Here is a 25660-nt window from a genome sequence, read left to right as displayed (position 1 = left end):
CGCACGCAGGCTAAAGGTTTGGCCGGCTGTGTACCTCTCGACGCCCGACGCGGCGCGGCGCTCAACGCGCCAGCTCGTGGCGCGACGCCTCGGAAGTATGCCTCAAGCCTTACAACAACCCCGCTGTCTTACTGTCGACGTAAGTCACCAGGATGGCTCCTCTTCTCCCTGGGGACGGTTGTAAAGAAGACGCACACGCATGCAAAAAGACGAAGATGGCCCTGCGCTTCAGCCGTACTGCTATTGCCTCGGATATCTGTGCTTGACATGGCTGACCTCAGACAGTTATCGTCGCTGCTCCCTTCTTGCCAGTTCCTTTCAATAAACACTCGTCTTACACTAATAACGAAAGATGCAGCTTTTTGTCCTGGAAAACAGTAGATGCCCATCTTCCCGGACAACGCAGGAATGCAAAAACCAGTAATCTCGTGGAAATCAGCGGTGAGGTATGAATGAATGGCACGGCCACCATGGAGTGGCCATGGAATTTGTTTACAAAAAGAATGGAAGGCGCAGTAACTGTCTCACATCTCGATGGACACCTCAACCGTTGTTCCCTCATGGCGCGATTATTCCGAGCTGTCCTCAACGACACCTCTTTCACTCTCTCCTTCATCTTTCCCTAGTGGTGTGGTTGAGCATCACCACCACCTAGACAGAAGATGTAGAAGGGAATGATAGAAGGAACAAAGAGGGGCCGTTGTGGAGGGCTCTGGATGAATTTTGACAAGGGGACCTTTAAATGTTCACTGAAAACGCACTGCACGTGTGGGCACCCTTTGCACTTAGCTTCTATTGAAATGTGGCTTGGATTTATTTTTGGGTCCTCGGAACGCCGGAGATGCTATGGCAGTAACAAGACGGCACTTACAAAGCCGACACTTCATACCGCGCAAACATATATTCTAATGGAGCCGGTCAGCGCAGGCATCTACTGCAGAGGATGGTTGCGTCCAGTGAGTGAGACCTGCCTGCTGGCTTGCCGCTTAAACTAACCCAGAGTTCCCTAGCCCCCTTATGTTATTATAAAAATGCAGAGGGCAGGGAAAAGTAAATGCAGGCAAAAACAATTTAAAGGGTGCACTCAAGGGCTCAAACACAAGGCCCTGATCCAGTATGGGTCGAGACACTTTTGCTTGTTCACAAAATACTGCCTGCTGCCACATGGCTGTCACACAAGCTGCTGACCATGTGCTAAACTCACACACTCTGCAAGCATCATGTTGGCAATAACCAGAGCGGGACTGTGCCCACAGAAGCAGAGCTCCAGTGGCACTGCATTTATTGGAATTCCTCTCAGGGTGACCTTCATTCAGAGTCACTGCCCTTGTGCTTCTTTTTTTTCTTCTTCTTCTTCTCTGCCTTGGATGGGCTCTGCAAGGAAGGAAAGGCATGCCGTTATAACGCGAGCCTGGGCACAGGAAAAACTAATAAACAAAGAACTTTTAAACACTGAAATTTCTGTTCCATCACATGCACCGCCATGAAATATTGAGGAAAATACGTGACTGCAAATTAAGACACTGACAAGGTGCGAGGTCGGGACAAGTGCATTTGAAATGGACAACGGGTTTTTATAGGATGAAAAATGCTTTCATATGAGCATCTTTTTTTATGCACAGCTACTGAAAGCTGAACAGATCCCCATCATCTAATGCTTACAAAAATGCAGCAAGAAAAATATTTCACTAATGCAGTACAGCCAATACATTCCTCTCCACTGATTTGAGAAAGAACACTACTATGTTGCATGTAAAAACGTGCTTTTCATCAAATAAGGCTTGTTAACAATCAGAGCTAAGCCCATTCATTCCCTTCATCTATGTCTAGGCTTGTGCTCATGGTTGGTGTCCAGCATTATCGTTTTATCTCACCGCGCTTGCTGGCGACGTCGGCTGTCATAAAATTGTGGGATCACACCCTGATACAGCCAAAATGCCTTTCGAATGGAAGGATGCTGAACACCGGTGATACAAGCAGTGATGACGGATGGATGAGGGCAGGTAAGCGGGCGGGCACGCATACTATATAAAATTCTGAATCTTGAAAAAATTATGTCGAAACTTCCTTTTCCCCGCGCAATGAACCCCCTTCCAATTGATGTCACATTTTCGGGAAAACAATTTACAGTATATAGTCGTGTAAGGGTGGCACCCTCAACTTTGGAGCCGAAATTTCGAAAGAAAATATAGAGTATATATTTTTTTCCTAGCCAAATGCAATGCACCAACAGTCGTTAAGTTTCACAAGTCATTACAGATGGCGTTAGCTGCTTAGAGCCTCCCCCCCCCCCCTTAATTGCCATCAGTGCTTTGAGAATGAGAACACAACACGTGGGCACGCAGTCTTGTTTTTGCAACCATTTCGCACCGGAAGCCATTTTTTCTCTGAGTGGTGCTGCTGTCTTGGTGCAGTTGCTGTGTGCAACGCTCTTCAGTGGACCGTAGGCCTGTGTTTACTGCTCGGTGACGATGTGCAGAAATTTGGTTTCATACATCACGGCCTTCAAGCTGAAAGTCATTACTAATGCCGAAGAACACGGCAAGCGGGCAGCTGGACGCAAGTTTGATGTCAACGAGAAGTGTGTGCGTCGGTGGTGCAACCAGAAAGAACAGCTCGCTGGTATGAACGGCAACCGGAATGCACTCCATGGGAAGCAGTGCAAGTTTCCGGAGCTTGAAAAGGAACTTGTGGAGTGCATCATACAGGGGAAAGAAACAGATGAGCCCAATGCTGCTCAGCTATCCACTCTACTGACACTTGGGTAGATGGGACAAGGCAATGTCCCAGAATGTGGATGCAGGCAGTGCGATCTCACCTGTTCCTCCTCAGCCTCGCTGCCCTCCTCCCCTCTTCCCTGAGCCTCCTCAGAGTGGTGGTCTGCAGGCTCTTCAGCTGCGCTGTGCTTCCTCTGCAACAAGGACAAGAGACCCGCTTGTGGAGCTGGCAACCCTACCGTGAGGAACAAGACTAAAGGACAGGGCAGCGGACCGGCTTCCTTCATAACACCATTGGTTTATATCTAGCTCCAAGCGATCCTTTAGTTTTTTTTTTCCCTCATGGGTACTAATTTGGATGGATATTTCAACTCTGGAAGCCGTTCGTTTAAGCATCAGTTTTGCCACAATTTTCAAGGTACAGTAATCCCTCGTTATAACGAAGTCAGCGGGACGGCGAAAAAATTCGTTACAAGCGATAATTCGATAGAAGCGACCGCTCGAAAAAAGCTAAAACAGTAGAGATTTAATTGCGCCACAACTGCGAGGAAGCTGGCGGATGACGCCGCGCGGCATCCACCAGCTGCGGCGGTTGCTAGGCAACGGCTCAAGGTTGGTCTCTGTGCCTCCTCGGAGCACCGCCACAGCGAAATCGCAAGTACGTGGCCAATGTAGCTTTTGCTAGAAAATTTGCTCGTAGCACATTTGTTACTTCTACCAGCAACTCAGTATTGGTCAGCGATCCTCAAAGATGATACAGTTCAAATTTCTTATACCAGAGTTTATTATCTATATCAAGAACAAGCTTTAGCTCATTTTTGCAATCCAGACGGGATCCAGCTGGCCAACGTTGTTCTAGGCTGATCGACAAGCCGGCAGGCTCGGCTTACTTCCCGTTCGTACAAGAAAAATATAAAGCAGCCATGCTGCCATAAAGTCTGCCTCCTAGATTCGAGCAACGACAGCATGTCTGTGCAATAGTGAAGCTTTCGGCAACGACGCCGCCTGCAGGAACGCCGGGTGACAAACTGCGCGCTGCTCCCTGACTGCCCTGGTCGGCGCTAAGCCTAGCCGGTTTCGCATCGATGCCGCAGCTGTTAGCGCTTCGGGACTGGCCAGCACTCAAAGGCGCTACACTCAGCAACCCTTTACTGTCAACCGGTCCCATAATAAAAGATACGTTAGATTTCCGCGACGCCTTCAGCAACGGAGCTAGCTAGCAGACGGCAGGCGAACCGCATCAGGCAGGAGCAGCACCAAAGCGGCTATTGGGTGAAATTTGCTTGTATCGCAGTCATCACCTCTATCCCCAGGGCTTGCTATGAACTTGAACAAACAATACTATCGAGTATCGCGTTTTCAGACGCCGGCGGCCGGCATCAAGGCTGGCAGGCCACGGCCGGTCTCGGCGCGCGCGCGCGAGCGCGTTGAGACCGGCATTGGGCAGGCCGGCCCGGCTCAAAGCAAAGGAGCATGCCCTACATCATCACGACGCTGTGGCTATCCGCGCTCGCGTTGGCCCCCGCTACCCGTCGTTGACATGATGCAGCCGGCGAGCTGCGATCGGATGCTGCGACGCCGTTCGCAACTTCGCGCCGCGGTGAATCACGCTCGCTTTTCGCACGTCCCCCTACCGTAACAACAAAATTCAGTGACCCTACCACGCATTTAGACCGTTTGTCTCGTCGAATGGCGGGAATCGAGCATGACCGGCCACTTTTCAGCATCCAAGACACCACGGTTTTCTTTCATCGCAAAGCGTGAGGAAAACTTTATTCTTGTGGATTCTGTCACGGGGAACACCAGGAATGCGCTTCTGACCGAGATTAACGGTTCGGGCGCGCTGCACCATGGAATTTGGCCCCGCTGAGCAGGGGACACTCGACACTCTCTTGGTGCCGGTTACTAGGCAGGTCATCGATCGTGGGTTTAGTATTTTTGTGGCCTGTTCTATGCCTGCATGAGTCTAATTCGTCGGCGGTATTAATTTGACACTGCATGCGCAAAGGGTCGCCGCCACGGCGGCGATTCCTACGCTCGCCACTTCACTCTAAGCGGGTCAAGCTCTTCGTGCGCTTCGAGTAATGCGGCTAAAATGCATGCGTTTGGGTCGGGACCGGAAGAAATTTCGAATAAAGCGATATTTCGAGTAAAGCGATTTCGTTATAACGAGGGATTACTGTACATTCAACTGAGACTGATCAGAATGGGAGCTAAAAGCATTCCATGCTAAATAAGAAAAATGCACAATCGTAGCCAAAGTGAACGCTAAGTTTATCAAGCCCTAAACACAAAGCCTGTACGACTGAGCTGCTGCAAAAAAACAAAAAACCTGGATCTACTCTTGCCTCTTGTACAGTATATACAAAGAATATTTGTGCTCCTTTGCCGTTATTTTCTTTTCGCTCTCGAAACTACAGTTATACCTGGACGCAGAAAAATTCAAAAAATAGTCTGTGATTTTTGTCATAGTGCATGCAGTTTTCAAGGATGTAAAATGGTAACCAAAATGAAAAATACAGGTCAAATATCCAAGCAAGCAGTCACAGTAAACCCTCGTTACAACGTCATAAAGATGAAGAAAAATTTCGTGATCATATTGATAAGGCGACTGCGGCAGCAGCCGCCACCATCTCCGCCCACTACCTACACCACTGAACAGGATGGGAAGATGGTTGGTTGGTTTATGGGGTTTACCGTCCCAAAGCGACTAAGGCTATGAGAGACGCCGTAGTGGAGGGCTCCGGAAATTTCGACCACCTGGGGTTCTTTAACGTGCACTGACATCACACAGTACACGGGCCTCTAGAATTTCTCCTCCAAAGAAATTCCAGCCGCCGCGGCCGGGATCGAACCCGCGTCTTTCGGGCCAGCAGCCGAGCGCCGTAACCACTGAGCCACCGCGGCGGCAAACAGGGTGGGAAGAATGGGAGAGACGAGAGAGTGGATAATGTCAGCCCCTTCCCTCATTCGATCTGCTCGGCCACCAGCTGGGCGCTGTCCTGACCTGTTTTTTTTCCCCCTGGCGTGTCAGTGTATAGGTGGAGAAGAGGAGAATCATTCTTAATCGGCAGTACCTTCGGTGTTACTGAAGCTGTTTAAAATTTTCTGCAGTGCAGTTCTGAGTGATGAAATGCCAACTGCACATACGCTTCTCCCAACCTCCTAAATATCCTTGTATGGTAAATTTAAGGAACTCCGAAACTTTAAAATATCAAGGAATTCATTACACCGTGGTTCATTACATCAGGATCAACTCTATACCAAGGGGTGTTGATAGTGTGGCAGTGCATGGAGCCCATTACACTGCAAGTCAATGCACTCACCTTCTTGCTGCTCCCTTGGCTGCTGCCATCCCTGCACATGGGGAGTGGGAGAAAAGAGTGAGCAAGCTGGCAGCAGGTTTCCAGAACACAGGCAACCCAAACAGCAAAGGAATAGGTACACAGCTTACTTCCCCAAGCAAAACCTAATGCAGTCCAGTTTCGCTCACAGTCGCTCTCGTCAGCAACACTATCTTTCCTTCCGAGGTTTCACGGCGGCCACTTGAAGCCCATGTGTGTTCATCACAACGCCACCCCTCCCAATGTCCGTGGCTAGTCTCACACAACGGGAGACACACAGCAGAGGAGAGAACGAGCAAGGACTCACGGAGCGCCCTCTTCGTAGCCACTGGGTGTGCTCTGGTTGGGTCGGCCATACTTGTCCAACTTGCCCTCCTTGATCATCTGCTTCTTCTTCAGGGCCTGCGAGAGAGTGGTGGTTGCCCCTCTTCACTTTCAGCCTGGCCAAGCCTCCATCCAACCTCTTTCACATGCAGGGTAGTTCACCAAAACGAAGGAGTTTTTGACAGCCACGCAAGCAAGATCCTCGCCGAAAGCATGAAACTGCCATTCTGCCCCCCAATGCTTTTTACAACATTAGTCGCCCTTTGTACGGCAAAGCAGGCATTCACTTTCATGGCTGGGCTCGGCCCATTATGTACCCTCATAAGCAAAGCCCCCAAGACCATTAGGGTGTCGGCCAGATTACCGTGTCACCATGAAATTGCACAACTAAAAGACAGGACAGACCACTCACGTTGGGTCCAAGGCCCCACTTGCGTGGGTAAGTGTCTCGCTCCATGACCACCCGCTTGATCTTGGCCACGATGCCGTGGTCACATGTGGCAATGGTGGACGTTGACATCAGCGCAATTCCTGCACACAGCATATACGATCAGTTCCCGAAAAGGCAGCCACCAAGCAGATAGCCATCCTTTTTTTGCACGAAACAACAGCCTCTGCTCTCGGTATACATGACCTGGACTGGGCGTGTTTGGTGAAATATTCCATTCCCCCTCTCACCTAATCTGCAACCACTGCCTGCAACCATGCACTGAGCAAAACTGAAAACAAGGTGCAATCAGTCACTTGATGTTACATACTTCCAATAAACTACAGTGGAACCTCGATTATACGTCCCCCGGTCATGCGACGACCTGCATTTTACGACGAATTTGTGCGGTCCCAGCAAAACCCCCATAGAGACAATGCATTAAAAACCTCGGTTATACGACGCAAATTTTAGAAGGACCCCGCTTCCTACGACGTCTGGCTCGTACCGTTCATCAAAAAAGGTCGTCAGCAAACGCAGGCCGGGATGTACCGTATTTTCGTGATTCTAAGCACCCCCCCCCCCCCCTATTTTCTGAAAAAAATTTCTGAAAAAAAAAACTTTGCATGCGAATCTAAGCAGCCCCTTTTTTGCGCGGAAGAGAGCGATGCCGAGGCCGCCAAGTGCACTTGCTCTCTTTTTCGTCGAGCCTGTGCAGTCGGAGTCCCGAGGAGGCGCGGCCTCCGCGTTGTGGTGTTGTGACTGAGAGAAGGATGAAAAGGAAATTGCACGGGCCTGCCTAGCCACCACCGCTGCCAAGTGCAGATAGAGGACAGTTAAAAGATCAGAGGAAAGATAAAGAGAAAAGATAAGACGCGCGTCCTTCGTCCCAGCAACAAATGCGTCCGCCGGAGCGGACGCTGATGAAAAAACAGATAAGCGGGCGAGGCCGCGCTCGCCGAAGCGAGGACAGCGGCGTCCACGGCGCTTTTTGTGTTGCTGCGTTCCGACACTACAAGACAGATGGCGGCACAGAACTGTCTGCAGCTATTTTTCTTTTGAATGTTTACTAAATAAAATGTTTTTTCTCGCGCCCGTTTCATCGAGATTTCGCCGCGAAAAGAGGGGCCGGGGGGGGGGGGGGGGGGGGGGGTTTAGTTTAGATTTTTCGAATCTAAGCACCCCCTCTCACTTTGGGCATCGCGATCGTGAAAAAAAGGGGGTGCTTAGAATCGAGTAAATACGGTAGGCACACTTTAGCCAGTCGATAACCGGTGCGCCTTAATCTTTCCACCTATCAAGAAAACCGCGCAAGCCGCTTCCCCGCTGCCTAGGCACTATACCGCTGCTCACGGCAGCCTCAATGGCCATTTTATCTTGTTTGTTGAAGACTAGCCCTCTGCCGGCAAAAATGTGCTGCACTTGTGTTCCGAAAAAAAAAAAGATGACGAAGTTCAGACGTTAAAAAATATTGCGCTTGATTTTCGATTATACGACACCCGGATTATACGACGGTTTCGCGCAGTCCCCTGAACGTCGTATAATCGAGGTTCCACTGTATTTTCACTAAAGCAGCTAATTTCTCCCCTCACAGATGGAACACGTGGAAAACTACAGCACAAGTAGAACTTACTAGCTTGTTTCAACTGATAAAATTTGTGGCAGTAGAGAGAAAAAAGGAAGGCAAGTAAACAGACCAAGGAACACAACCCCAGTTCCATGGGAGTATGCTCCCCAAGTGAACAGCAGTGCCTAAAAGACAAAAGACCATGGTGAGACTGACAGGAGTGTGGGGACTTGGCCCGCTCCGTCTCCTTTGGTTCGAGCACCATGGATGGCGTGATTGCAGTGCATGCGTGGGAGACAGCTCTGGGTCTTCGGCTCGGGATCTCATCGCGTGTGAATGTTTCGGCACGGCGCTCCACTCCACGCCAGCGAGGCAAAGCCTCGTGGGAACATTTTCCTGCGAGCTCATCCCACCCGGCCTCGGAGCTTCTCCCCTGGGTGAACGTTCGCTCGCAACCTTGCTGGCATGTTGGATGATCTCGACTACTTGGACACATTGGTTTGGTTTATGGGGTTCTAACGTCCCAAAGCGACTCAGGCTACGAGAGACGCCGTAGTGGAGGGCTCCGGAAGTTTCGACCACCTGGGGTTCTTTAACGTGCACTGACATCGCACAGTACACGGGCCTCTAGAATTTCTCCCCCAAAGAAATTCAACTGCCGCGGCCGGGATCGAACCCGCGTCTTTTGGGTCAGCAGCCGAGCACCATAACCACTGAGCCACCGCGACTTGGCCACATTGACCAGCACTGCTGCGCACACTATTCTGTACCACACGCTCTCCCTTTGCATATGCCTACGTAGACTAGTTGGGCTTGCCAGTGTGCCAAGCACCTCACCAATGCAGATGGCTTCACCCTTGGTGGTGATGACGACAACCTCCTCGTTCAGCTCTATGCCGTCCTCGTACCGGAGCACACCGGGCAGCATCACCTTGGCCCCATAGCACACCGCATTCACCTGCACGACAGCACAGGGATGGTCCCGCGTCGTCAGGCCTCGGCAACCACCATAACCTCGCCAACAAGTTTTCCAAAAACCTCCCATACTTTCTAAAATGTGACCTAACAAGCCCAAAATGGTTTATGATAAAGACACTACTTCACCGAGAACCGAAATATCTAACCTAGAAGAGGTAAAAAAATGAAACGCCGGGATTGTCACAATAAAAAGAAGCAGTGTGAGCACAGACCAAGATGAACACAAGACAACAGGACTGGTGCTGAATGCGCCAGTCCTGTCGTCTTGTGTTCATCCGTGTCTACTCGCGCTGCCTTTTTTTATAATGCATTCTGACCAAGCCCAAATCAAGACTCTGGTGTCACCACCACCAGCAGCTTGCGAGCACAAACTGTGGTGCATCAAAGTTTTTTTGCACGTGGATGCTTGGATGTAGGCTACACTGCCACTCGCTTCCAAACGAGAATCACAGAGCGTTTCATGGACAAATGAGAAGCCTAACAAGGTTAACACAGCACATAGGGGAACAGCACCTGTTTTCCTTATTAACAGCATGTCCAAAGCTGCCACCACGACTTCAAGGAAGCTCATCCCCTATATCCCATCCCGAAGATTTAACCTCCAGCAAAAACATGTCAATAACAATTATGTTGCCCCAGATTTCAGATGCGGGCAGGGTTTCACGCTTGGGATGAACACCTGTTTGCAAGTTAACCCGTCATGCTGTTCGAAGACTAGTTAGTCTCAGTATCATTTAAGCCGAAGGTTTTCAATCTTTAATTGCCTCAGGGAAAGCCAGCAGCTTTCAAATACAGTAATCCCTCGTTATAACGAAGTCAGCGCGACAGCGAAAAAATTCGTTATAAGCGATAATTCGATATAAGCGACCGCTCAAAAAAAGCTAAAACAGTCGAGATTTAATTGCGCCACAACTGAGAGGAAGCTGGCGCATGACCTTGAGCCGTTGCCTAGCAACCGCTGCAGCTGGCGGACGCCGCGCGGCGTCCGCCAGCTGTGGCGGTTGCTAAGCAACAGCTCAAGGTCGGTCTCTGTGCCTCCTCGGAGCACTGCCACAGCGAAATCGCAAGTTCGTGGCCAATGTAGCTTTCGCTACAAAATTTTCTCGTAGCACATTTGTTCTACCAGCAACTTAGTTTTGGTCAGCGATCCTCAAAGATGATACAGTTTTCAAATTGCTTATACCAGAGTTTATTATCTATATCAAGAACAAGCTTTAGCTCATTTTTGTGATCCAGACGGGATCCAGGCTGATCGACAGGCCGGCAGGCCACGGCCAGTCTCGATGCGCGCGTGCGAGCGAGCGCGTCGAGACCGGCCCTGGCTCAAAGGAGCGCGCCCTACGTCATCATGACGCTGCCGCTCTACGCGCTCGTGTTGGCTCCCGCTTCCCGTCATCGCGTTTGCCGCGGGTGGCCCGTCGTTGACGTCTAGCAGGTTGGACGCAAGCGGCGCGCTGCGATCGGACGCTGCGGCGCCGTTCGCAACCTCGCGCCGCGTTGAATCGCGCTCGCTTTTCGCACATGTGTTCCCGCCGTAACAACAAAATTCAGTGACCCTAACGCGCATTTAGACCGTTTGTCTAGTCGAATGGTGCGAATCGAGCATGACCGGCCACTTTTCCGCATTCAAGGCACCGCAGTTTTCTGGCATCGCAAAGCGCGAGGAAAACTTTATTGAAGCGAAAAGCTTCACTAGGCTCGTCAACACCGCACTTCGCGTGGGCGCCGCCGCGGCGCGCCCTTTCCCCTCCTTGCCACCCCCTCCCTCCTTTCTCCTCCTCGCCACCGGTTTACCCTTCGCCGTTGCTATCGGTTCTTACCGCGTCCTTATAGACTTATCGCAAGGCGTTGTGATAACGCCCAAGCGACGGCAGCGGACATAAAAGAAGCCACGCGCCGCGGCGCGCGCTCCATCGCCACTTTTCCTCGCCACCGGTTTACCCCTTGCCGCTGCTGCGCGGTCTCGCCGCGGTCCCAAGAGAAGGTTCTTTCGCAAGGCGTTGCGAGAACGCACGTGTGAGCGGCGGCCGTAGAAGAGATGCAGACATTCGCCATGGAAGGAAAAAAAGAAGACCCAGAAGTGGTAGCGAGGGAGTTGGCTCAAAATCGACACCGCTACCGTGGTGCTCCCAGTGCCTTGTGCGCGAACTGCGACAGCCATGACGTCTAACAAAGCATAAATGCAGCTTTTCGCTTATATATCTAGGCTTAACCGGAGCTAAGCCACTGCCAATTTTTTTCGTGTGGATTCTGTCACGGGGAACACCAGGAATGCGCTTCCGACCGAGATTAATGGTTCGGGCGCGCTACACCATGGAATTTGGCCCCGCTGAGCAGGGGACACTCGGCACTCTCTTGGTGCCGGTTACTAGGCAGGTCATCGATCGTGGGTTTGGTACTTTTGTGGCCTGTTCTATGCCTGCATGAGTTTAATTCGTCGGCGGTATTAATTTCGCACTGCATGCGCAAATGGTCGCCGCCACGACGGCGATGCCTCCGCTCGCCACTTCGCTCTAAGCAGGTCAAGCTCTTCGTGCGCTTCGAGTAATGCGGCTTAAAATGCATGCGTTTGGGTCGGGACCTTAAGAAATTTCGAATAAAGCGATATTTCGAGTAAAGCGATTTCGTTATAACGAGGGATTACTGTAGTGCTGAGGAACACCACATGTCCTGGCTTCCATTCCTTCCTGCCCGACATGAATGACGAAAAAACAGCCTGCAGACACTTGGCCCCAGGGAAGCGAACCGACCAAATTCAACAATAATCGGCGGCTGCACGGTCGGTCCCTGAACAGGTGGGCAAAGGAGGAAGGAAGGCTCACCGCGCTGTCCTTCATGACGATGCGCTTGTGGCTGACGAGCAGGCGCTCCAGGGGCTGGATGACTCGGCGCAGGTACCCCTCGTCCCGGTGGTTGTCGTACAGCCACTGGGCGTCCAGCACGTCGTGCAGGGTCACCATGCCGCTGGTCTCGTCCTGGATGCCCGACCGGACGCGCCGCAGCTCCTCCATGACGGCCCCCGTGCCCAGCAGCAGGCCGATGTGCACGCACAGCGTCCGCACGTACGTGCCCGCCTCACAGCTCATCCACAGCACACCTGCGCACGCAAGCCATTACTGTCACGTATCATCTCGCGGGGTCGCTAATACAGCCGCATCATGCCGGAATCCATATGCAGAAACACGGGAAATACATTAACGCCGATCTGTTCACGGCTGACGGAATTCATTTACGGAGCATGCGTATCGATCAACTGGCAAACGCGGCACCGGCGATGTGCGGGCAGCGCTTCGTGCTTGACGGCGCAGTTCCCGCTCGCGTGTTCGTATCGTCCGTAATGTGGTGCAGAAGAATGCTTGGAACATCCGAAATTCTGCACACAATGCCTACTGGCCATACAATTTTACAAATTCATATCATCCCAAAAGTCGCATCAACCACGATCATATAACCGAGATTCTACTGTATTGTAAATATTCATGTCGTGGAGTAGGCGCCTCAATCAATCTAACACGGCGGCGTTACGGAGAACTGTTTCCGAACTCAGTCTAGGTATAACAGCGGTAATAACATCGTGTCAGCCAACCGGTCTCTCTTCCCGAGAGTGTGACGGAATAAACAGGTCACTGTCTGACGTTTGTAAACGGCCGGCATGAAAGCGGTGCAGTCGACGCGCGCTTCGGAAAGAATTGAAAACCAATGATATCAACGATGAAGACTCGTACAACGGGTGACAAAACCAGAAGTGTAATTTCTGGTATTTCACATTACAGGTAAGCTAGACAACGCGACAGTTACCGTATTTACTCGAATGTAACGCGAGTTTTTTCCAAGATTTATTCCGCTTAAAGTCTACCCTCGCGTTATAATCGAATACTGCACTTCGAATGGCCTAAAGCAGTGCCGCGGTGCAGCTATTTCGAAGCTATCAGCTCGGTTTCGGTTTCCGCAGTTTTGCTACCTTATGTTGGCAACATGGGTACCAGGGAAGCCAAATTAGGCCAAATCCCCATCCATCCAAAGCCAAAGCGTTCTTTGTGTTCGTTGCAATCAGGGTTGCCGTTGGTGGCTACTTTGCGCCAAATTGGCTACTTTTCGAGCCCGTCTGGCGATGAAAATTTCACGCTGGCTCCTTGGCTACTTTCTGGCTACTTTGAACTTCTATTTTGGCGCATTTACTAGCCATTTTTTTCCAATTGCATATACAATAGCAAGCAAGAACAGAAAAGAACAATTATTTCCAAACTTTGCTGTCCTCATTGCTGTCCTGGTCGCCTTGATGCGCGCGCGCGTCCTCGACGCATGTACTCCTCCAACGAACTGGAGTCTGAAATACGCCAACAGCAGGGAATTAGCGGTGCACTTCATCGCACATCATGCTTGACTTTCTGGCACGCAGCGGCATCGTACAAGGACACTTGCGGCGAATGCCCTTTTCAACACCTGGCGCAAGGAGCACTGAAAATTTTGACCCTTTCAATTTCTAATGCTGATGCAGAGCGCGTGTTCTCTTGCATGAACTTGACGAAAACAGAGATCCGTAACAAAATGAAGCTGGACTTGCTTATGGCGATTCTGTGAATCACATTTGGGCTACGACCCCAAGAAAAAACAGCATCATCGTTTAACGTTCCTGCTGAGTTGAATAGAATGTGCCAAAATTACTCCGGCAAGAATACTATCTACTCTAGATAAACTACGCGGACTGAACTTTTATTTATTTGCAAATACTTGAAGGCCGAGCAAGAGGCCCAAAATTCCGTGCTCTTTATTTACTCTGTGTTTTTGTGTTGATTCAAAATGATATTATTTATTGTTCATTAATAAAAGTTGCTTAAAATAATGGTTCTTTTTTACTTGGCTACAAATTTGGCGCCAAGATCAGGTGGCGTGGCTACTTTTGGCTACTTTTAGCTTCAGTTCTGGCTCTTTTTGAAAAATTCCCAACGGCAACCCTGGTTGCAATCTTGCGCTCAACGCGTGGTGTTCTTGTGGCGTCTTTCGCGGTGTTGATTCAGTCAATTCAGGGCACACGATGGCAACGCGTCGTGCTCAGTACGACGCTCGTTTTAAGAGAAAAGCGATTTTGTTAGCTGAAGAGCTCGGGAATTCTGCTGCAGCTCGAAGACTTGATCTCAACGAGTCAACCATCCGCGGGTGGCGGCTGCAACGGTCTGGGAGGTCGACAGCGAAAAGGAGGACTCTGTTTCCGAGAACTCCGAGTCCGAAAGCGAGGAAGATGAATAAACATGTTGGCCACGATGTTCATTAAAGGTACTTTGTTTTGCGTCTGTAAGCCTCGCGTTATATTCGTGGTTTTATTTTTTTCCCACTGGGCAGCATGTAAAGTCACCCCTCGCGTTACATTCGCGGTCGCATTACATTCGAGTAAATACGGTAAATTGTTACTAAAGTGCTGTGCAGAAAAGTTTTTGTTAACGTCATTTGAGTTTATCTTTTAAAAGGCGCGAGCTGTACACGTCACACATGCATACAAATAGTCAAATTGCATTCAGAACAACTCTAGAAATTAAATGACATTATTCTCGAGCTGGTTTTTGCATTAGTTTTGTAAAAAAAAAGAAAAGGGGGGGCAAGTTTGGGGGGAGCACAACTGTGCGGTCTTCTTAACGAGACCGCATGTACTTGTATCTCAATCTTCACGCACAAGAAAACTTTCATTAGGATTTAATACTGCTTCAAAATGTATTATAGGGCAACTGACTGAAGGAAAATGCTCAAAAGCTCAACAAATTTTAAAAATTTATTTTCCCGCAAAACTGATACCGTGCCAAACTACATACCCGGGCTTAACAATAACAACAACAAAAAGGCCAAGGAAGCCTATCAGATAGAGATGAAAAGACGCTGAAAGGTTTGTTTCATAGTTTGGTAGTACAGTAGCCGACCGACATTTCGGACTCCAATAATTCGGACTAGCGCGATATTTCAGACTTCGCTGAGAAACCGTCGCGCACCTCATATGAACGTGTACACTTTCACTAACGATATTTCGGACTTTGCGGTGTCTAAAAGTTCGAATTTACGGACTAAAATAGACGCTAACAATATTGTGGCGATCGTTTTTCAATCAAAATTTTGTTATTTCGGCCTAATATAGACGCTAGCGGGCATCGCTGTCACTACCAACCCGTTTGCTGCCACTGTGAAAGGCGCCATCTTGGATTTAAACGGAATCGGCTCGGCGAGCGCAATCGGACTGGCTTGGATAGGCCTGGCTATTTGTTCTCCATTGTTGCCATTCGAGATAATGAGATGCTTTCCATTACCATCGAGATAGCATACCACGGGCACGCGATCGCATTGAAAGTGGTACAGCGGGACAGCGGCAGCGTCCGCCGTGGCTTGGAGGACGCACCCCGCGGTGAGGGGCAGTAAACGCGGCAGACGGGGGACTGCATTCGAAGGCGCTCACTTCCGCTCGCGTCTTCCCGTGGGTTACCTCTCGGTCTTCGCGAACGTCATTGCCACATGCAAACTGACTGTTCTTGCTTCGTGCAGCGAGTGCATTCATTCGCGGCATGCCTGCGGCTGTGTCGCACTATCTGGTATCATGATGTGATCAGGTGCGGGCATGAGGAAAGCACGGCTATGACACAGATAGAGTCTAATATTATCGCTTGCAGGGGGAACATGGGGAGCGGTGATTTTCGCGATTTTGAAAGCTGGTTTTTCGCAGAAAAGTTTATTTTTTTTAAGTTCACAGATTTTTCGGATTGTTAGATTATTTGGACCATTTTTTGGGTCCCGCCGAGTCAGAAAAATCAGTCGGCAACTGTATTCAGCACACAAAGATACGCTAAGTGGATGCACCGTTGACCGAATGTCAAGACCTGAAGCAAGGGGGATCACATATGCCTCTCTGTCTTAAAAAGGGTTGATAAAGCTGCACCCTTTTGTGAGGACCACTTGGCAGATCGGCCATGCTTACCAAGCAGCATGTGGGATGAGCAGAATCTGGCCATGCGCAGAAGGGGCCTAGGGAGGCGCGACCCTACTGAAGCGCATGGGGTTTTTTTGGCAGACGGATGTATAGCGTGAACGCACACTGCATCTGCTATACTACATGAGTATTTGTGCTAGGCAAGCACGGCTGGCTTCTGTTTCTTCGCACGGCCTTTCCTTAAGGCGGTTGCAGGGGCGCTTCCCATGTGCCTGGACTGAGCAGATTTGTTGTTTCATAAGGCCAAAATGTTCTTGTTCTCTTTAACGTCTGCGTGGCTTGTTGGGCGAGCCCGCAGCTCAAGAGCCCCTCTAACCAGTGCTTATACCCTCTATTAACCATTAACCACTTCAAAAACGAATATGGGTTTCTGAACGCGAGTACAGGTGGAGAGTGAGAACGAGATGAAATCATTCTGCAGCCTAATCTTGTAAAGAAGCACCAATCTGCCATGTTTGGTTGGTCTTCCTATCTCTGCTATTGACTACACTTCGTTTATTGTGGATTCGGTCACATCATACACTCAGACAGAATGCACTGATTAGGAGATCAATGAATTGGGTCCTGCTTCGTTACGGCAGACAACAGTGGTTGACTTCAAATATGCCTCGATGCACAGTCAGCCACTATTTTTTTTTTAAGCATCATGCCAGCGTTGACCGCTCGGCACGGCGGTACTGAAGCGAAGCAGAGCAGAAATCGGGAGAGGGAACAGGCTGATCATGCTGCTTGAGCGAGCGTCGTCTGCTTGTCTGTTGTGCTTCCTGTGAAGCAACCCCCGCAAAGCAAGTTTTAGACTTCTGAGAGCATTTGTTCCCGCATTTCTGGCTCAGGACTGGTGCAAAAGCGCAATGTTCCAAGCACGACGCTAGGCTCGGGTGCTAGCAGGTAGCGTCTCACTGCGTTTTATCTGAATTGATGAATCGATATCAAGGGTCCCTACAATTGGCCTTTGGAAAGTAACTTTGGAAAGTAACAGCGCAAAACAGACAAAGGACCAACGAAAGAGAAGACGACACAGGCTTTGACTAACAACTGAAGGTTTAATAGAAAACAAAAAAAAAGGTGGAAACACGCAAAAAAATGAAACTAAACACAGAAAACTATTAAGGATTACAGTGCAGAGGAAAGCCACTTATCAAGGAACGCTATCTTCCCTGTAAAGCAACGTACTGCACAAGTCTGGCAGGCAAGGCCTTCATGTTCTTTGCATTTGCAGCAGTGCAGCATGAGATTAGAAGGGGATCTTTCCTTGTCAAGGGAATTTTTGTGCTCTTCCAATCCAACATTTATGCACCTAGCCGTTTGACCATAATATATCTTTCCGCATGACAAAGGAACCGTATACACCACCTCTTTTTTGCAACTAATGAACTTGTCTGCATGCGACACAGTGCACCTGTGAACGTCCTGGTTCCAGCTTCTTATTCACTGCAGCAAATACTTTCCCAACATCATGTTTAAGATGTTTTTCTGGGTTCGGTTTCGATTTTCACGCATTTTCACCTTATTTACTTCTCGAGTTTTCCACAAAAACTCCAGTTGTTAGTCAGCGCTCGTGTCGCCTTCTCTTTTGTTGGTCCTCTGCCTGCTTTGCGCTGGTCTCCAAGATGAATCGAGCAAAGCAGGGCACACATGCGCGTGAGCAGGCAATGCTGACAAAAACAAAGAAAGCCAAAGAAAAGGAAAGATCAGTCATTAAAAACACTGCTATCTTGCACGTGGAGGCCATGTCCCATTCGTGAATCGGTAGTCTTTAGAAGAAACTTTTGACTCACGCATCGCTGACGCAATCAGTGCCTGACTTCTTCAATAACAACGAGGTGAGGGTGAGACCTGCATGCCTGTTTTTTTCGGTTTCTCTAAAATTACATGGTTCTGCACACAATGCTCACATTTCTCGCGTTCAGCTTGCTTATTCCTTTCATATAACAGCAGACATTACACGGGAACAACACAAAAAAACTGTGAACAGAAGGGCGAAAGACGTGACTTTTTGCATTGAAATACACAGCAGACACCCGACTTCCAGAACAAGCCATCCAACTTCCACTGGCTTCACTCGCGCTCGTCTTGGAAAACAAGAATGCGGCATCCGGTCACCTAGTGGAGATCAGTGGTATACACACTTGCAACACTGCTGTGGAACTTTACAGAGCTATGGAGACTACAGCCAGATGCGAGCCTGTCCACGTCCCACCGGCTGCTCCCAGCGGTTCCACTTTCCCCCTGCCCTCACAACGGTGTGCGCACGCAAGCAGCTCACCCACCCATGTTGTGCTTGGGTTCGTAGTCGAGGAGCTTGCTGTCGTAGATGGTGCGGATGCGCAGCTGTCTCTTGACAGCCGCGATGAGGGGCGGCCGCTGGAACATGGCCCCCTTGAGCTTCTCACACGCCTGCACAGAGGACAGCAGCCGTGCTCAACATCACAAGCTCGTGCTGGTTTTCTAGGCTGGCAGCTGAAAGCTGATAAAAAATATCTCCGACTGATTCTCCATTTCGCGCGACCGCATACTCAACAGTCGGAGTGCATGCCACTTGCATGGGGATGTTGACGAGTGAAAACTCCCCACCCCTCGGTATCTTGATCACTGTGCCCCCTTGCTCACTGCATAAGGAAGAAGAGGGCTTGGGCAGGGCATGTAATGCGAAGGCAAGATAACCGCTGGTCCCTAAGGGTAACGGAGTGGACACCAAGAGAAGGCAAGCGTAGCAGGGGCCGGCAGAAAGTTAGGTGGGTGGATGAGATTAAGAAGTTTGCAGGAATACGGTGGCTGCAGCTGGCAAAGGACAGGGTTGATTGGAAAGACATGGGAGAGGCCTTTGCCCTGCAGTGGGCGTAGTCAGGCTGATGATGATGAAATATCGAACTACAGTAGAACCCCGTTCATACGTTTTTCACCGGACCGGGAAAAAAAAAACGTAACAGCCGGGAAAACGCAACAGTGAGGAAAGCACCGAAAATTAATGAAAACAGTGCAGCTTTGACTTGAAACAATTTATTTCCGCAAATTGACCCTAGGACTTTAAAAAAATCGAGAATGGCGGATTGCAGTTTCTTTCGCTCGCTGGAAAGAACAACGCGTTTCTCAATAGCCTGGAAGGCCGCATTGCTGTCAGCGTCGCTTTGCGGTGCGACGCACATACCTGCGGAGGAGGTCCAAAGCCGCGACGGCTTCTCCAAAAATCGGATCTGCCAACTCGCAGGAATCATGCGGCTCGTCGTCATCGTCATCGCAGTCAGCGGCTTTGCTTACAACCGAGTTCGCAACGATCTCGGCAATGCTTTGACATTCCGACGTCACAACGGCAGCTTCCACGGCGACGTAGTCGCCTCATGCGATTCCCACGGCACCCAGCGCAATGCATAGCCTCAGTTAGCTCTTAATCACGAGAGGCTGCCTACTACTCTTCATCTTCCATGGCAGTTTCCACTTCTATGCGAAGTTCACACCGCACGCAGCAGTGCTGTGCAGTTCACACGCTCACTGCAGTCCACGCTGAAGCGACGTTGCGCACAGCGTCAAGCACTGGAATGTTCGTAGGCTGCTCGCCGCGTTGCTCCGCGTAGGCTGCCCTGGCTGCCTGTCGACTGCGTTTAGTACGTCCAGCTTTTCCTCAAGGGGAAGCGCCTTCCGCTTACACGACGCTATCACGCCATCAAAGCAGGATAAAGATGTTGTTGCGACTGAGAGAAGGATGAAAATGAAATTGCACGGGCCTGCCAACTGGCTCCAGCCGAGCCACCACCGCCGCCACTTGCAGATAGAGGAGAGTTAAAAGATAAAAAGAAAGAGTGAAAGAAAAGAAAAGACGCGCGTCGCAACAACTGCGTCCGCCGAAGCGGACGCTGGCTGAGAAAAACAGATAAGCGACCGCAGCCACGCGCCTCCTCGTCACCACCTCCCACGATAAAGATCGCGGCATTCGGCGTCCATGAGACAGATAGCCAACTAGTGGCGGCCCCTCCAACTCGCGTGCGGCTTCGTGCAGCCAGTTCCGTAGCCAAGCCTGGCCAAGACTCGTCAAAAATCAAAATGGCGGTTGGCGCGCATTGCCCGGGCGGGTTCGGGGAGCCCGGTTGCAACGTATCATGCGGGATCGTTTCCTCGGCTACGACGTAACAGCGGGGTTCCCAATACATTGGATCCTATGGAAGCTATGCCGGGACCCGAAGAAAACAACGTAACAGCCGGGAAAACGCAGCAGTGAGGAACGTAACAGCGGGGTTCTACTGTATTTAAGATGGATAGAGTATTCCTCCAGAACATTACCAACGCCCTTTTTTTTTTTTATGCGGAAAGGTGGCTGTGTTCCTGAGAAAACCGCAAATGAAAGTCCCAAACCCTTTCAGCATTCAAAGCACCTGCGGAAAATGAACTGCCATGCGGCATCTTTTGCAATCCAACCAATCAGAGGTGACGCTTCCAAAAACTGGAAACGTAGCTGGAAACAGAAAACCGAAAGTCCACAGATCAGTGGTCACTGCTGTAACGTGCAATTGCAGACCACCTCTGGCCTACTCCCGCTACTTCGATGGGGACTCACCACTGCAACGCATGCATCTGCGTCTCGTTGCAAGCTCAGTGAGTGCAAAAGAAACTGAAGTTATCCAGAGCAGCTGCAGACTGCACAACAAACTGCTGACCCCACTCATGTTGTAGAGACCATCAATGATAACATCAGTGTGTGGGCTTCACTGCGTTGTGTGCTGTCGTAAAGGGTACGTGTAAGCTTTGAGGGACCCTCAAAAGCATGCGAGCGGGTGTCGCTATCTAACACTACGTCTCAGTGAAAAACTGCACACGCATTTCTCATAAAACGACGCAGTATGCCATCCATTAGCATGTGCTAACTAAGCAGTAAGTATGATCACAGACAACCCCTACGAATGGCTCTGCTGTGGTCCTTGTGATTTCTACGTTCCTGAACTGCTTCCCTTGAGTTCTTAACAAAAACAAATCTGGGCATATTCCGTCGTATCAACTATAGCTGTTGGCAGGGGATGCATGCATAATCTTGACGAACACGTATCAGCTCACTGAACATCTTTCTTGCGGAAAACCCTCCCTCACGTGTCGGCGCTTGTGTACTGCATGCCTGATGGCCCGCACAGGGAAAAATTATCTTTAATGAGCCAAATCAGAGGTGATGGTACATGCATGTGGTACTTCTCAGTTATTTTTCGGCATACCTCTAAGCGTACCTACCTTTTCACTGCACAGAAAACATGAAAGACCACGCGTTCTTATAGTGCTTCACATGCTGATGACATGCTAACAACGTGCATGCATGTGCGTATCTGCATGAGTGCATACTAAACATTAAGAAACAAACACTTCACAATTTCATAACACCCACATGCAGCCTGCACAAAGCAGCCGATTCGACGGCTGAAGTGATAATGATACTGCTTTGCTGTCTGTGTAGCAAGCCCGCACAGCATGAATGCATTGCGAATGCATTGGAGTGCATTGGTTACGAACTTGCTGTGTACAATGGCTGCATGCAGCCCGAGCGTACAGAATGCAAGGTGAAAGCTTTAGCGCTCATGTTTGCAACTAAAAGCTTTAGTGCTCATTTTTGCGACTAAGCTTTCTCTTCGTCATGTTTTGCGCTGCTTAAATTAAGAGACCCTTCGCACTGCTGGCTATGCTGCTCTCCTCTTATTTCGATGGCAATTGCCCATTGAGACGGCAGAATACCGTTTGTTCATGAATACATCACTCGTCGTCACTGCACAAGGCTTCCAGTGGTGGTGCCGCATGTACCTCGCTTTTACGCAATTCTCTGGCCCATGAAAGCATTGTTTTTGGTAAAAATGAGACATCTGCTATCAGATGAGCCTACCCTATCATTCAAGCCTGACTTAGCATCCCCCGTTAGTGTCCCTTTAACCATCGTTTTCCCCCGCACACATGAGAGGCCATTTGCGGAGGCTTCTCCGCAACACTGCCACAAAAGGGGGAAACAATGCTGCCTGCAGGATTCCTTTCCTTGGGGCCCTACCCAGGCTACAGTGCAGGCACAGGAAGACAAGGAGGAGGCCAGCCCACCTGCACCACGTGGGCGTATGAGGCGGGGTCCTGGTGCAGCTTGAAGATGGCCACGTACTCCTTGCCCGCACTCTGCTGGGACTTGGCCAGGCGGGTGGTGCGCTCAATGCACACAATCAGGCAGCCCGACACCTTGGGGTCCAGGGTCCCACTGTGGCCGGTCTTCTCCACCTACCCAATGGAGACCCCAACACTGTGAGTGCGCCTGCCATTTCTGCAGGCATGCACACGGTCATCCACTTCCAGTCTGAACACGGCTCCATGCCGCCAGCGCTCTGCGGAGTGCCTATCGCGGGTGCTCAGGAAACTATTGCGCAGGAGCAGTAAAAGCCATGGGCGGGTCTCCTCTGGCGCGTCGTCTGCGTACCATGCCAGTTAAAGGAATAAATTTGCGCAAAGGGATTGAAGAAGAAAACGCAAGAGACGTGAGGACAGAACAGAGCGCTCTGTCCTGTCCTCGCGCCTCTTGCGTTTTCTTCCTGAATCCCTTTGCACAATTTTATTCCTTTAATTGCTGTTATGAGCCAACTCACTCAGACTAAAGTGCTTATTGAACCATGCCAGTCTTGCCACACCTTTGTGGTGAAGAGAACTTCGTTTCTGTTCTTCACAGACAAACCACCCATGGGATTGGTGTTTCCGTGAAAACTAATAGCCCAACACGGCTAAGATGAATAGTATTCGCGCCTCCTTCACGGCTTCGTTCTCAGCAGCCAACTTACGATCTCCGAAATTGCATGCTGCAGGTTTTCCTGCAAAGTTAGTAATGAAACACCTTTGCTCTTCCGTGGTGGCTCAGTGGTTACGGCGCTCGGCTACTGGCCCGAAAGACGCGGGTTCGATCCCGGCCGTGACGGTGGTATTTCGATGGAGGTGAAATGCTAGAGGCCGGTGTACTGTGCAATGTCAGTGCCCATTAAAGAGCCCCAGGTGCTCAAAATTAGCCAGAGCCCTTCACTACAGCGTCCCTCAGAGCCTGAGTTGCTTTGGGACGTTCAACCCCAATAAACCAAACTAAAATCTGTAGAGAGCCATTGTCAATGGCTGCGCAAGAAAACAGTGGCTCCAGAAAGCCACGTGGACACTAAAGCTGCGGCGTTGGTACACGTCAGCATGTGCTTATAGATTTCGGTGAATCTGCATAGCCACCTTCATTCTGTCCCAAGCTAAATTAACAGATGGAAAAAAAATTACCTGCACTTTATCGACGCATCTGAGACCACGCCGTAGAATGACTTGTTGGCACATGGTCATACTGGCCAGAAATAGCTTGCATTTAATACCGCCGCCAGGTAGAAAGGTCATGGGACACAACTTCAACTTTACTTTTCAGACAGCTGCGTTTATCTCTGCCCACTGTTCAGAAACAATAAGCAGAAGCCAGCGTTGTAGCATTAAGTCACACATACTGTCGTTCTCAACAGCTGTCTTTCACTAACTAGCTCGGAAGCGTAGTTCGCTTCAGGCCGAGGCAAGCACAGCGACGTGCTGTAGCAGGCGACGTGCCATCGGAATCCACCCACTACGGTTTTCACTGCGCCTGGGAAATAGTTTCCCAGGAGCCTGCGAGAGGCACCCTGCAGAGCGCTGGCAGCATGAAAGTGAGTTCCAAGTGGAAGTGGACGACCATGTACACTTGGCCAATTTTTCGTCAGTACCATGTGACCAGCTGGCTCGTCAGTACCTTATCACAGATGGGAAACAAACAAGAGTAAGAGCTTGTTCTCATTCGTTTCTTTGTTATGCACCATGATAAGGCACTGACAAGCCGGCTTGTTGATGGTTGTGCGGTACTGTTAAAGAATTGGCCGGGTGTAATTGTGCACCACAATATACCGGCATAGACATAGGATGTCACACGCTGTGACTTTACAATATGCGTTTTTGTCCTCACTTACTACCGACAGCTGCGTTTTAGCTGACTGTACAGCTTTTCATTCAGTTTGTAGCAAGATCTACATGACGCCAATCTAAAAAATTTATCAGCACACGAACACACCAGGCAGGCGTCTCATTCTCAAAGTGGTGTCAATCTTGGCTCCCAGTTACAGCCAGTGAACCAGCCTTGATTGCCTGTCAATACATGAAGGCATGCCTTTCCCAGACATCTCCCCGCAGCTGAAAACATCAAGCTGTGACGTCTCAAGTGAGATTAAAACCAAGTGCTCGGACGAATCCAGTAAAGAAACAAGGAAAAAAAGACGAACGGAAAGCGCGCACCCTGAGGATCCGCTTCACCCAGGCGACCACCTCGTGGGAAGACGGGTTGCACGGCTTGTCCAGGTTGATGAAGCCCGAGCGTATGTACTCGCGCAGCTCCCTCTTGAGGGGGCTGCTGCCATGCGGCATGGGCACGTAGTGGTTGGTCCGCACATTGAGCTTGTCGAAGTTCTGCGCGGTACCACGCACCCGACATGAAGCACCAATGACCCGACAAGCAAGCACCCGGAGGCAGGAAACACTGCACGACCTGTCGCGGGCTCCACTAACGCACTATCGCCAACGCAGCGAGCTGTGCTCGTAGGCTGCACGAATGTGAGGCCGCGTGAAATTGCTTAGTGCCGGAAGCGGCGGCCCGCGCGAGGTCGGCAGTATTTTCGGGTGCGGGGAAACAAATGCGCGTAGAGCGCACCTTCAACAGCAGCGGCCACTGCGATGTGTTCAGGCTCCCGGCTTTGTCCGATGGCGCGATCAGGAAGTCTCCCTCCGCCTGCAAGTCCTGCGCAACCAGATCGGACCGTTGGATTTGGGCTCCGGGTCATCGGTCCGCGCCTGCATACTCACCCCGAGGGCCTTGCGCTTCTTCTTGTCCTTCTTCGCCGAGGATAGCACTGCAAAAGAGCACGGGCGCCGTCAGTCACGCACGGCGGCAGCGTGAGCACACATCGGCCGTCGATGCGCTTTTTTTCAGCGCGCGTCACGCCGCGCGTGCGACGTTGCCAAGCGCCGCGCGCCATGCCGTGCTTGACGCCGCCCGATGTGGCGCCGTGCGCGATAGGCACCACTAAGGAAAAACAGCGGCTCAGACCATTGAACGAGCACTTTTTTCAAGAGCTATAAGATCGTGCAATCAAGCTGCTTGAGCTAACCGGGACATACTACCTTGCGTTTCTTCAATTTCTTCCATTACGAACGGTGGCGAACACGTGTTTCAAGAAAACATTGCCCGGGCTCGTTGTTGCGAACAGCCAACGCGTGATGGCGTTAAGCATAGAGGATGCTGATGCTCGTGCCCATGAGGCTGCTGACAAAAATAAAATAAATATATTTTTCAATTTTAGA

The 25660-nt window shown here is 50.4% G+C and overlaps 1 protein-coding gene across 1 annotated transcript; it reads right to left on the bottom strand.

Annotated features, from left to right (window-relative positions):
- Positions 1–1218: 1218 nt before the first annotated feature.
- On the bottom strand, positions 1219–25600 carry Nop60B (dyskerin pseudouridine synthase 1 Nop60B). The gene is made up of 13 exons (XM_089546452.1): positions 25481–25600; positions 25163–25209; positions 25011–25097; positions 24599–24769; positions 22379–22549; positions 18592–18718; positions 12180–12454; positions 9217–9337; positions 6798–6916; positions 6369–6463; positions 6044–6074; positions 2819–2911; positions 1219–1374 (listed from the first exon to the last, which is right to left on the bottom strand). The coding sequence occupies exons 1-13, from the start codon at positions 25503–25505 to the stop codon at positions 1309–1311; spliced, it is 1428 nt and encodes a 475-aa protein (XP_089402578.1). The 5' UTR covers positions 25506–25600; the 3' UTR covers positions 1219–1308.
- Between the last annotated feature and the right edge of the window lie 60 nt (positions 25601–25660).

The sequence above is a fragment of the Amblyomma mixtum genome, chromosome 5, assembly GCF_055824585.1.
Source record: "Amblyomma mixtum isolate Tamu chromosome 5, ASM5582458v1, whole genome shotgun sequence".
In the NCBI taxonomy this organism is placed as follows: domain Eukaryota; kingdom Metazoa; phylum Arthropoda; class Arachnida; order Ixodida; family Ixodidae; genus Amblyomma; species Amblyomma mixtum.
This window is presented reverse-complemented; position numbering and strand designations above follow the sequence as displayed.

Excerpts from the sequence above, each read along its gene's own strand:
- Nop60B (XM_089546452.1), bottom strand. The coding sequence starts at position 25,505 with ATGGAAGAAATTGAAGAAACGCAAG. Across the intron at positions 25,098-25,162 it reads AGAAGCGCAAGGCCCTCGGG|GACTTGCAGGCGGAGGGAGA; the intron begins GTGAGTATGCAG and ends CTGGTTGCGCAG. Across the intron at positions 1,375-2,818 it reads GCGAGGCTGAGGAGGAACAG|AGCCCATCCAAGGCAGAGAA; the intron begins GTGAGATCGCAC and ends CCTTCCTTGCAG.